Raw genomic sequence first — 13,750 nt, 5'->3', positions numbered from 1 at the left:
ATCTGAGATCTCACTTCAGATCTAAGAAGTCATCACTTTACGATAACTCTCACACATCTGAAACTTCAAGTATTGTGGTCTTAATTATTCCTTGAGAAAGTCAACCAGCCTCCTCTTTACTGCTACAGACCCTTGTGTCAACATTTATATCTCACCCTACAGATTGTGGTGAGGTCATAGGCACCTTGTTGCCATTTTTATAACCATTTTTTGAATTGTGACTGCACGCAAAAATAAGAGAGAAGGTACCAAAAACAACAATGTTTGAAATGTTTATAGATGTGTCATATATTCTATGAATATTGACAAAGCTAGTTCATCTAGGGCTCCTTGCAAACTTACATTTTATTAATACTTTTCAGGTGAAGAAATTGAGACTCATGAACATATGTGTGCATGCACAAACACACACACACACACACACACACACACACACACACTTCTGTCTTCTTAACAATCAAAACATCTTGGATTTGATTTGCAAGCTAGTAAAACTAGATCATTCTCTCATTTATTTAAAAAATGTTTATTGGGATAATGTTCATCCCAGAATATAAAGGTGATCAGACAGAAATCCCTATGCTAAGTGTGGAATACTTTCTATTGAAATGTTAGTTAGGGGTTTCCCAGAGACCCACAAAATAACACTTGGTCACCCACAAGAACTTAATGGTAAGACCCAGTTTACTGCTGAAAGCATCACTTTGGTACAATGACTTGGAGAAACCAAGCTGATGCTGACCTTGAAACTTCTTCCTTGTTGGGTAGCTTTGAAAGAACTAGAAGGTGCTTTGTAGATTGACAGGCGAGCCAATCCATCAATAGTCTTACACAGCTGTGAATCCTGTGAGCTATGATGACTAGACGATGCAGTGGAGACAGCTGTGGCATCAATGTTATGGGGACAGCTGACAGCTTCTTAGTTGAATTTAAGACATGCTCAACAGGAGGAAACTCATGCCTGTAATCATGGCAAAGAACTCATGGGTGGAGAGGCTAAAGGTGCTACTAACCTTATTTTGTGAAAGGGGCATCTTCTAAGTATTAATCTTTATACTAATAAAGGAGTACAACTCTCACCCTTCATCAGACAGATGTTTTAATGTGGTATATGGCAGTTAATACAGAAAATCATAAGTGGGACACATATATCATACCCTCCTTACACACAAGGTTCAATACACATGGCAGAAGGGGGTGTGTCGAGATAAAGAATCAGAGAATCAGAATGAGTGCTTCAATATAATGTCTTAGGCACACGTCAGGGCCACTGCACTCACAAATCACAACAATTATGGTTTCCTGAACAAGACCTGCACAGGTTCAAGTCAATCAACATTCCAGCATGGAAAGGGGAGGGGCTCTCAAAGCTATTAGCAGTCAGTTGCGGGCTGCTAGAAGAGGAAGAGTCAGTATCTTCAGCAGTGTGGTCCATGGTAAGTCACCCATGCTCCATTTAATAATATTCTACACTGAATGAATATAGGCAGCATTAACTGCAATTGGCGGTGTATGAAAGTAGAAGAAAATGAAGAAGGAGGAGAAGAGGAAGAGAACATGAAACCATGTGGGGAATGCATAGGAGTCTTGGAGCATTTTGAGGGAGAAATCGGAGGGTTAACATAATCGAAACTGATTGTAAGCATCTATGAGATTACAAAAGGATAAATTAAGGAACTTCAAAGCTGGTCGGCAGTAGATGTCCATGGGGTGTTTCACCACAACTGTGTTTTCACTCCTTTACTGCTTGTTACACTTACATAACCTTCCGTACTATGCCTGCGGCTCTGAAGGGGGAGCAGGGCACCCCTGAAATCTCACCCTCACAGCACACAAAGCATCCTCAGGCTCACATTGCATTTACTGCTGTATAGGACAGTTGCCCTCAGAAGCTCTTGAGGACTTGGGTCTGCCTTCTACAGGTCTGATGAAGTGGGTGCCGTCACGGAATGATTTGAATGAACTGTCACTTTCCTCTAGGAAGAGCCGTGGACTCCCAGTGCCTTATTGAAGCTCTTGAACATAGCTGATTCCATTCACCTGGAACTTGTTCACTCTTTAAAAAAAGATTGCTTGTTTTTTTAATCCTACACATATGAGTACTTTGCCTGCGTGTGTGTGAATGCAGCATGTGAATACCTGCTGCCTGTGGAAGCCAGAAGAGGGCATCAGCTCTCCCTGGAACTGGGGTTACAGATGATTGGGAGCCACCACATGGGTGCTGGAAACCAAATCTGATCTTCTGCAAGAGCAATAAGTGATTTTAGCCACCAAGTCATCTCTCCAGCCTCCTGTGTGTTTATTCTGAAGACAAAGATAGTCTGTTTTCTCCTGCCTGCCTCTCGAGGTTGTGTAAAAGCCACAATTTTTAAAAGCAGCTGTGACTATCTAATGACACATGTAGAAGCTTTGGGACCATGTCAGCCTGTCTAAACAGGAACTCCATGGTTTAGCTCTGCTTTCCCTGTTTGTTTCCAAATGGGAGTTGGCCACAGAGACATTCATATTCATTTCCCAAGGCAGACATGAAACTAGTTGTTTTATTTGCTGAAGATCAATTCAGGTCACTCTGCACTACAGCATGGTCAAGAAAATAACTGGCTCCTTTGCTGGCCCTGGGGCAGCATGAATAGCCACATTTCCCTCCAGGCCAGCTGACTTCCTCCCTCAGATTCTCCTATCCCCGACACATTGGCAAAGGCACAACTTCTAAATGGGATTTGCCACTAAGATTTGAGTTGGTGGGAGAGGTCAGCTTTTCTTCATGAGCTCAACTTTGCCAAGAGGAATTTCAGTTTTGTCATGAAGATATTGCTTGTCCCTACTCGAGAGAGCCAACTGCTCTACCTACCTATGCCAACTTCAGGACTATCATCACAAGCAAAGAAAAGAGCTTGGCGTAGATTTTTCAGCCTGCTTCCATAGCTGCACCAGCTCCCATCACTGGGCCCCTATTCTGCACCATGGCTCTGTATTTTCTCATCAAACCCTGTCATCATCCATATCAAGCTTCCCAAACTCCAAAGGGTGCTTACATTTCCTTTGCAGTTCCATCTCAACTTAACTTTGCATATTCAATAAAGTTCACATAGTTTGGAAAACAGACCATATGCTTGACATATGCAAAAACACTCACACAAACACAGACACTATAGCACCTACCAAAGTGCCTTGCACTTAGGAGTCTACATAATGTTTAAATACACACATATGCATACACACTCACACATTCAGCTGCTTTAGTTAGAACTTTTATCTTAAATACAGGTATATATCTTTAAAGCCACCAAATCTGGATTCATTAAGCTTTGTAAATAGTCTCAGATTCTTGACCTCCACTTACTTATGATGTTGAGTTGAAAAATATGTTCTGAAGGGCCAGAGAGAGGGCTAATCAGATAAAAGCACTGGCTACACAAATCAGAGAACCTGAGTATGATCTTCAGAAAACACACAAAAACAGTCAGGACTGGGGGACACATATGGAACTCCAGCACTTCTGTTGTGAGGTGGGAAAAGGAGACAAGAGAAGTAGCCAGAAGCCTTCAAGCTAGCCAGCCTGTGGTGTTCACTAGAGCAGAGGCAGATTCCACAAGAAAGAAAGATCCTGTCTCAAAGTGGAAGGCCAGAATCAACTTCCACATGTTGTCCTCTGCTCTGGTATACAACACTCCCATGAGAGAGAGAGAGAGAGAGAGAGAGAGAGAGAGAGAGAGAGAGAGAGAGAGAAAAGAAGGAGGAAGAAAGAGAGAAAGAAAGGGAGAGAGGTTATTTTTCAACAAAAGATGTCCCATGTATTCATGAGAACTGTCTTTGTTGTTATAGTTCACATTCCCCTACCCTCCCCCAATAGATTATGGCTACTGTATTCATAAGAACTTTGGAGGACTGCAACAGATCAGGAAGCACAAAAAATCAAATTAACAAAGAGATAAGAAATCCAGGAAGTACTTTCTACTTGATCAAAATGCTAGAAACTTAAAGCAGCAGACTTTTTAAACCAGGTACATAAGTCTTGTCCTCATCCATTTATTGATCTTGTCCATTGCTGCAATTACAAATTGAAAGTTTCAAGTTCTTGTTCCCATGATACAACACCAGCATTCCATCATCCATCCTGGGATTCAGCTCAGACTCAGCACCACTTTCCACCTCACTGTCTAAGTCTTTTACCAAATAGTGAGTTCACAGCTTTACATTCTAGCTACTGTGTTACAGATTCTCTAGCCATTAAACATTAATTCTTTGTGGCCAGATTTTGCATCATTGGATGCATACAAATGTATAGGAACTACAGGAACTGTATCTCCTTGAGCCTGTGTGAGAGAGAAAACCAGAGACTAGCCTTCTCTGAAGTTGTACCCTTCATCAGTACAATGGGGTTAAGGGCAACTACATGAGCATTGTAGCCACTATTACAGAAGGTTCATAAATATATAACACTTGGCAAATGCAATATAGAAAAGATAGTAAGATTTCAAAGGAAAATTTTAAACAGTATTTAAAATCTTGATTTTACCCGTGTAGCAAAGTACTTTCTCGAAGCATAGGGCTGGTGATAAGGATTGGGGTAAAGGGTTGATTTAGTCACACTTGGCTGTCTTGAAAGCTGCCTTGGTCCTGGTTCCTTGCCTGAGTGCCCCTCGTTCGTGGACAGGTGGTCAGTCTCGGAGGGTTGGTCGTCTCCCTCTTGCTTCAGAGACACTGGCTGGAACCCCTCAAAGCTCCCAATTGTTGACATGTCTTTAGCCTAGAACAAACAAGCAATCTTTTCATTAGAGGATAAAACATGCCCTCTGTATCCTGGCTATGGAAAAGGAGGTTATGACTAGCAAAAGATCTTCCCCAAAAGGAAACAGCCAAACTTTGATCAAACAGAGGCACCAGTGGATCACCCAGGATCATAACCATCTAGATGCCATCAGTGTGCAAGGTCTTCACCAGAAGAGAGAAGTGGGGATTCTCAGGACAGAGAAAGGGAGCCTGTGAGTCACTCCATTCCCTCAACTCTAACACCAGATCATAAGCTGAACAAGGGAAGTACAAATTACTGTCAGGTAATTACCCTTCTCGATTTTCTGGCATTTTTGTCTAAAACTCTACCTGGCCTTGTTTATATTTAAGAGTGAAAAGCGGTGATAATGTAGCTCCAGATCAGCTCCAGGGATTGGTATGAGGACATGTGGCAGTCTGAATAAGAATATCCCCTATAGGCTCAAATATCTAAATGTTTAGTCATTTGGAAGTGGTGGTACATGAAAAGGATTAGGAGGTGTGGCCTCCTTGGAGGAGATTTCAAAAAGCCCAAGCCAGGCCCAGTCTCTCTGTCTCTCTGTCTCTGTCTCTCTGTCTGTCTCTCTCAATCTCTTCTCTTCTCTCTCTCTCTCTCTCTCTCTCTCCCTCTTCCTGCTGCCTGTGGATCCAGATGTAGAATTCTCAGCTACTTCTCCAGCACCATGTCTGCCTGTGGGCCCCCATGTTGCCCAACATGAGAACAAACTAAGCTTCTGAAACTGTCAACAAGCCCCACTTAAACAGTTCCTTTTATAAGAGTTGCTGTGGTCATCATGTCCCTTCACAGCAACAGAACACTGACTAAGACAAGTCACCGAGAACTGGCATATTTTCAAATCAAATGTTCCAATTGTAAAATTTTATTGTAAGGAAAGAGTTTAGAAAAATGTCCAAAGACACACACACACATACAAAACACCGAGTGTTACTTGTATGTAAGTTCTCTCAACACAATTGATTGTAGGATAAAATGTCCCAGATTCCAGTTTGAAAACACACCAATATCCAGGTTTGCCTCAGGCTCACAACTTGAAATCCCACCAACCCCCACCCTGGAAATCTCCACCCTGGAAAGCTTTGCCCCCAAGAAACCCTATATAATAGCCTGCCTCCTGCTCACTTCCCTGCTGCTTCTCACCCAAGCAGAGGCAGGCAGCCTTGTGTCTTTCCCAATAAATGTTTTGTGTGAGGTTTATTGGGCAGTGTGGTTTTGTGACATTCCTTGGCACCTGGCTGCCAGGATACCTTTCCTTTCAGAGCTGTACCAAGTACAATTATGGCTAGTAGAGAAATACTTAGTGCTGTCTAGTGGGCCAGCCTCTACGCAGCTCAGAGATCAAAGGGAAGCCACAGTGCCAACAACGCTAAGACTGTTCTATCTGAGGGGGTTAAGAAAAAAAGAGACTCATACATTCTCTTGATTGTTACCTTCTTTTTTCATCAGCCTCTTCTGATGACATGACTGAGCTGGATTTGGCTGGGCTCCCTCACAGCTGTACAAAAATGTATTTATCCATTGTTACATAAGATATTTCCTCATACTAAGGTCCATAAACTTAATTAAGATGTCTTAATGAAGGGAAGCATTACATGCCTCTATGACTCTAGTCTTTCAATAAGCATGGTGGACAATACACAATAATACAAGAGGCTCAGGTCTATCTTAGGTATCCTGTGACCAAGGCCCTAAGATGGCTGTAATGCCCCCTCAGCAAAACAATCATTGTTTTCCACAAGGATTCTTTAAGTTCAAGGTACTTCTAAAAACCATATTTTTATTATAATCTCTATCCCATACAATGATTTTTAGTAAATTGCTATGGAGTACAGGTAGCATGTTTTTCATCTCTCTTACATGATTAAAAACAAAATCATCCTAATATCCCATATACATTTACACCTAAGTAACTTATTGCAGACCAGCAGAATATGAGCAGACAGAAAGCAGCTTTTCACAGTCCACTCACTTGCTGGCAGGCTGCTTACTGTGGCTACAAAGAAATTATCAATCGTTCTACTGTCTATCTTGAAAGTTTTCTTACAAGGAATCCTAAAGGAATCACTAAACTTTTATACATAAATGACAATCAGTCAGCTGTACTTCAGCTATTTAGGGTGTATACCCATCTATCACTAGTTTCTTTATCAGGGGACTGAGGACAAGAATGGGTATAAGGAGTTAATCATCACCTTTGATCAACATAACAGTTGGGCTGCTTTGTATTTCTTAGCCTCAGCTATGTGTATGAACATTAGGTTGTTCTCTGTAGGTTTTTTTTTCCATCTTAAAAGTTATTATCAAAACATCTGATCTAACCTGAAGTTATTGGAACACTTTGCTTTAGCCAAATGATGCACACTGAAAACCCATGACTGCATCTGTTCAGCATTAAGAGAATTAGAGGTAGTTTGGCTCCTGAGAAATTTCAATTATTCTCCTTAATCATTAAAATGAGCTGTGATCTAAAGCAGCTCCTTAAGTGGAACTCATAGGTCTTAGCTGTGAAACATATCTGTCTATTTACTTTTACTCATCAGAGCTCTGTGTAAGCTAATACTATTATCAATTAGACAGTACATCTTAGGGAAGAAGTTATCTTCATAATAATTCACAGGTAAAAATGCCCAGAAAGACAGGATATTTCCATGAGATAAACACATGACCTTGCAGGTAATGGGGAATTTCCCCGCCCATTCCAGATGTCAGAGAGAGACAGCAACAGCAATCACGCAAAGGCACAGCAGAAGAAAAAGACATTTCAGGGTCTGTGGTCTCAGATGCCTTGTCTACCAGAGAATTATCCACCAAGGGTTTGCTTCCTGGTGGGCCTACACCCTAAATCTCAATAGTCACCCAAGGCCTCCCTGACATAGTAACATCAAGCATTCACACAACCTTGCATTTAATACCAAATAATTAAAATGAAACTAAGTATTCCTTAGAGTCAAACACAATGCATCCATTAAAATATGAAGTGTATTTTATCATAGAAAGAGACCCAAAATATATTTTATGGAAAAAGAAGGTTATGGTACATGAATCATAATGTTCGATTGTCTTAAAATCAATCAGAGAGAAGGGAAGAAACTATTACACATGTATTTGCAGATGCATGTGTGGATGGCCAATATTTGAAACTGAACAAAACAATAAAATGTTAAAGGTAGTTCTCTCTTCATGATGATGCCGTCGCTCCCTCTCTCATGTTCAGTCTCTGTGTCTCTGAGTGCTAACAAAATAATCACTTAGCATCTAAGTAAAAATGATAAATTGATTTCTGTCTGGAAAGCTTTTTTTAAAAATTAAGAGAAAATAAAAGAAACGTGCAGGCCCAATTTAAATCTGCCTGCTCTAGTGCTCCATTTTCTAGCAGTGCAAGAAAGCCACTTAAAGGCGTTGCCTACACCTAGCTACTCTGTCCAGTTGTCCTGTCGTCCTTGCAGGAGGCCAGCTACTAATGTGTTCTGGAAGCGGGCTTCATGTCTAGTTCACCATTGGGAACGATGTCCTAGTCTCAGAGCTGCCTCTATGTTCTTAATCAAGTAAAAGGTGGCTCTACTTCCATTTCCTCAGTTCTTGTGAAATGCCAGAAAGTATGGGATGGTGGGGGGGGAGCCTCCTTTGCCAGCATATTTTCACCCTGAAAATTGAGACAAACTAGAACATTCAAGAGAGGTAAAAATAGCACGATCACACAGTGTTGTAGAGCCCTTGCCTCCTAATTGAAACATTGTCTGTGGGAGGGAGGAGAGAAGCTCATACAGCTTCCAAGGCTTGGGAAGCTCAGAAAGTTATAAAGTCACAAGGCTCCTAGCCAAGGTTTTATAAGCAGTAACAACAGCTGGGGGTGGGGACTTTCCAGCCAGCCAAGCCACCAGCGAGTTGTGCAGTGAAAGCTCCAGGGATGTAGCTTTCATGCTAGGCTGGGCTTTTCTGATGCCACTGACTTGGAGCCAACCATACTCCTCGTAAGTGAAACCTCGCCTCTGCTACCCTAAGTAATTCCATCCAATAAACCCCACTAAGGTAGACTCGGATGGCATCAGTTCTCTGGTCAGCTGTTGGAGCCCTGTTGGAGGTAAATAGACTTAGTTCACATCCCTCCACTTAAAGTAACCCGAGTACATTGCCTAACTCTAAGTACTTTGGCGTAAGATGATGCCATTAGCAATTATGAGAGGATGGTAGCATAAACAGAACAGTCTCTGGCAACCGTGGATATCACTCTGAGGGGGTTGAAGTCAGTAGAAAATACAGCTGGTGAAACTCGTGGATTGTCATCGGCCGCTCACAGTCCAGTTTATCTTAGCTGACTCTCACAATCAGGGCAGTCTTGATTCCTCCACACACATCCTTCTAAGGATGCAGAGTAGGGAGGCACCACCTAAGGCGTACTTGGCAGTTCTTGTGCTGACATGCTTTTGAGTCCAGCTTGCCCACCATAATGCTAAGGTTCCTGCTCACAGGAAAGCCTTCCTCGAATATCCAGGTAATGATTGAAAAGCCGGTTCCTAAAGGCTGAAATTGGCCTTTATTGTAAGAACAAAAGGTATGGAGAAGCAGGAGAGAGGCAGGGAGCAGAGAGACAGACAGGCAGAGAGAGACAAAGAGACACTTTGGCCTTGCTAGGGGTTCTGTACTCTATTTATGCAGGTTGGCCACCTCCTTTACAGTGGGTGTTGGAAGGAAGCGCCTTTCCAAAGTTCCCATGAAGGAAGGTTTGTGTCACTGGGAAGGGAAGCCTGCTTCTGTATTTGTGCACTCTGTGAACACACGCCTAACAACAGACATCTGCTTGAGGCTCCTGTGCCTGGAAAACAGAGGGAGGATTTAATTAGCACCACTTCCTCTCCCTCAGGCTGTCTTCTCTGGAAACACTTGGGGAAGGCAGCACTTGGGAGATGGAACTGTCTGAGATCCAGGAACTGAGGAAACTCTCAGCTCCATTTGCATTCTTAAAGCCATAAACCTTGGAACGTTGAGCTAGGCTTCCTGAGTGGAATTGGAATGCTCAGCATCCACCCTGAGGACATCTCCAAGGACAGGGAATAAAATTCTCTTGCAACCTCCCGGCTCTAGGTAGAGGAGGCAGGTACCTACTGAAGCATCCCGTATGGTCACTCAGCCTTTAGCCCCGAGAACTGCCAAGTCAGTAGAAAGTGCCCTCTCTTCTCTGCTTAGAAACACTTCATACCCTGAAATAATAAAAGGACCTACATCAAAAACAGTAACAAACCCAGCCCCAATCAAATGACCCATTGCTTCTGCAGTGCAAATATTGCCTGGCAATAGACCTGGAAAGTTCCCTGAGATACCCTAATAAATTTATCTCAGCCGTTAGTGCCTGAGTAGAAGCAGCCCAATACTGTAGGGAGCTAAACACTTTTTAGCGAAAATGTGATGTGACCACTGTTGGCCAAATCTTCTTATTCTAGGGAATGTGTATAATGAAAATCACCTAAGAAAGAACGGTTTACACTATCTCTTGCTTGTTCTGGGTGGAACTACCTAAACATCTAATAGTCAAAGACACCTAAGAACACCCACCTGATACTGGACAGACATTAAAAATATCCAAAAAGCTAGAGCAGCAACATGAGACTAGAGAACATCGGCTCTTGAGTAAAACAAAACAAAACAAACAAACAAACAAACAAACAAAAAAACCTTCAACAGCGACAAAAAAAAATGTAAAGCAGCAATTGTCATTTGAATAAAGATGGTTCAAATTCATTAAAGTAGGGGGATTAGGAGAGAATTTTTGCTTTTCTAAAGATTAAGTTAAGTAACCTTACTGCTGCTTCTGTAACTAAATAAATACATATAGAAATAAATGCTAAGCGCTTTCCAAAGAAATGCTCCTTTCTTTTGGCTGGATAATAAAAGTCTGAATCTCTCCGTTGTTAGAAAAATTGGAGCTAATTTCACATATATATATGTGTGTGCATGTATGTATAGATATAGATATATATATATAATATGCAGATAAGTTACTTCCAAATCTTCATCTAAGTATAACTATATCTATACAAGACTTCAATTATCTCTCTAAAGCTTTATCTAGTATTGCAGGATCATGTAGGGCATAAATTATGACTAGAGGATTATCATCTGATTCAACGCTTTCATTTTGTAAACATTGGCAGAGAACTACTGAGAAAAAGGACCTGCTCAAGGTCATGCAGCTTCTAGAATTAGAACAGAAAGTCAAAGCTCATCTTCCATGTTCCTCATCTTCCCTGGCCTCACCTTCCCTGGCCCTCATCTTCCCTGGCCCTCCTCTTGATGGTCCTCATCTTCCCTGGCCCTCATCTTCCATGGTCCTCATCTTCCCTGGCCCTCATCTTCCCTGGCCCTCCTCTTGATGGCCCTCATCTTCCCTGGCCCTCATCTTCCCTGGCCCTCATCTTCCCTGGCCCTCATCTTCCATGGCCCTCATCTTCTCTGGTCCTCATCTTCCCTGGCCCTCATCTTCCCTGGCCCTCATCTTCCCTGGCCCTCATCTTCCCTGGCCCTCATCTTCCCTGGTCCTCATCTTCTCTGGCCCTCATCTTCCCTGGCCCTCATCTTCCCTGGCCCTCATCTTCCCTGGTCCTCATCTTCCATGGCCCTCATCTTCCCTGGCCCTCATCTTCCATGGTCCTCATCTTCCCTGGCCCTCATCTTCCCTGGCCCTCATCTTCCATGGCCCTCATCTTCCATGGCCCTCATCTTCCTTGGCCCTCAACATCTTTAGGACTCTAGTTCATTCCTATTCTTTAAGCAGTGAAATTAAGCAGAAGTTCAAAACTTGCCTGTCGTGTGTGGGACCTGGGCTCCATTCACAAAGAAAAACGGGGAGGTAACAGAGGAGGAGTCTCTAAAAGAAGCTTTGGAAGCCCTCTGGTAGTCATGGGATTGGAGACATTGGTCCACAAAGCGGGACCCATCTGCAGTTTCTCCACAGCAACTCACAGACAGTCCTGTAGACTGAAGCTTTTCTAGTACCTCAAAATCAGGGCCCAGAGAGGAAACATTTCAAGACATAGATTTATAACTTTTTTTAAGTTTAACTATATTTATTTTTTTTAATTTTTATGTATATGTGTGTATGCTTGTATGAGTTCATATGCACCACGTGCATGCAGTATCCCACCAAAGCCAAACGAGGGCTTCAAATCTCTGGGAACTGGAATTACAGATGGTTGTGGCAGCTGGGAATCAAACCAGAGTCCTCTGGTTTGATCAAGTGGTCTTAACCACTGAGCCATCTCTTCAGCACCAGGCTTTGGGGCCCACTGAGATTATATGCTTCCCTGGCTTACATCTACAGGCCACTATACACATTCCTATTGGATGTTCCGCTCAGGTTCTCACTCTTGACCATCAGAATGAGAAACACTCACCCAGCAGGGATTTCCTCATGTTTTACCCCATTTTCTATATCCTGGAAGTTCTCTCCTGTACAGAAGCTACATGATCTGACACAATCCTTGCTTTCTCGTTTAACATCAAAGGCAGAGGCAGTGTGTTGATCCCAGAACACATTTGTTTCTCAGGGAAATGGATGAGTAACTATTCTGAAAATGGATTAGCTGGAAAGGAGTAACCAGCCACGTTTGGTTGGCTAGGACTTGAGGCAAAAGCATATCAAGGAGACTTGGGAACTTTTCCTCTTACAAGGGTTCATTGAAATGAACGAATGAACAAAACACCTTGGATATAAGAAAAATGTATCATTATTCAGATGAAGCACACAAGACTGACATTAACCTGAGACCCTGGTGTAACTCAGAGCTGTTCCCTTACGAGCCTCTTCTCAAAGTCAGCATGTGTCTTCAGAGTTCTTACATAGCTTTCGGGACTGCCTGCCTGGTGAGGCCGCACAATCACATGTGCTCTCATTCACTGTATTTCCTCTTTACTGATACCTTGTAGAGTCACGTAAAGTTTTTAAAAAGCCCTGATGTGGGCATCTTTACCATCTAAGTTTGAATTTATTTTGAAACATAGAGGCTTGTCCTCATGACCAGCACTCATCTATTTACCTACCACTGTATCTGTCTACTCAGTCTGCTATAACAAAGTCCCAGAGGCTCTCTAAATTAATAACAACAGAAAATTATTCTCATAGTTCCAGATGGGAAGTCCAAGATGAAGAAACTGGGTATTATATTCTGAGAAGGGGCCAAGGAATGCCCTACCCTGGCACCAGGGCCAGAAAGGGGGAAAGGGCCTGGCTAGTTAGCTCCGGCCCTTTTTTAAGGCAGTAGTACCATCAGACAAAGATGCCACTTCTTAAAACTGGCACCCATGGGATTAACACTGAGCATGAATTCTGGAGCGTGTGCAAATGTCCGTATTTTTGAAAATGAGAAAAACGAGGCCCAAGGGGATTATGTGTCTCTTGAGAACTTGCAGCTGATTCCATTTTAAAATGTTAAATACAGACAATAAAATTCAAATTACAGGCATCGTAGGACAACAATGTCACAACCCAAAGAACACTCACTGGCGGACTTAGACCTTACAGAAGTCTTTAGCTGGTTTGCTAAAACTCCTCCTTTCCCTCCGGCTGGTGTGTGTGCGGTAGGGAGAGAACATGAATGCTTGCTCCTGGGCTGTGTGCTGCACGCAAAAGTACCACCAGTACTCCCCAATGGCGTCACAGCTATCTACATGAAGGGGTTAACATTCTCCAGGCACATCCCCAAAATAAAAATCCACTTTTAGTTTTGACATTTTGTAAAGGTAATTTATGTGCATTTATGTGTGCAGCCTTTCTGAGTCCTTGTGCAAGCAGCCGAGGGATGTGTGCTGGATAAACAATAATACTCCAACACCTCGTAGCTCTCCAGCAAGCTCGTTTCTGTGCCAGTGGAGATAAGAATACTGGCAATGGATTCCTCACAATTTCACATTTTGTGAATTAGTGATAGCACGCTAGCAAGGATGCCGTGTCCTGGGGCAGGATGA

General features: G+C 42.6%; 1 protein-coding gene across 1 annotated transcript in view; it reads right to left on the bottom strand.

The window, feature by feature from the left end:
- Tprg1 (tumor protein p63 regulated 1) overlaps positions 1-13,750 on the bottom strand; it is a 137,607-nt gene that overhangs the window by 101,948 nt on the left and 21,909 nt on the right. Inside the window, exon 2 of the mRNA XM_036203223.1 lies at positions 4,520-4,750. Coding sequence (XP_036059116.1) covers positions 4,520-4,741 — 222 coding nt within the window. The 5' untranslated portion in view covers positions 4,742-4,750. The remainder of the gene's footprint in view (positions 1-4,519; positions 4,751-13,750) is intronic.

This window comes from Onychomys torridus, chromosome 12 (genome assembly GCF_903995425.1).
Source record: "Onychomys torridus chromosome 12, mOncTor1.1, whole genome shotgun sequence".
Classification (NCBI taxonomy): Eukaryota; Metazoa; Chordata; class Mammalia; order Rodentia; family Cricetidae; genus Onychomys; species Onychomys torridus.
Note: the sequence above shows the minus strand (reverse complement) of the source record. Positions and strands in the feature narration are given on the sequence as shown.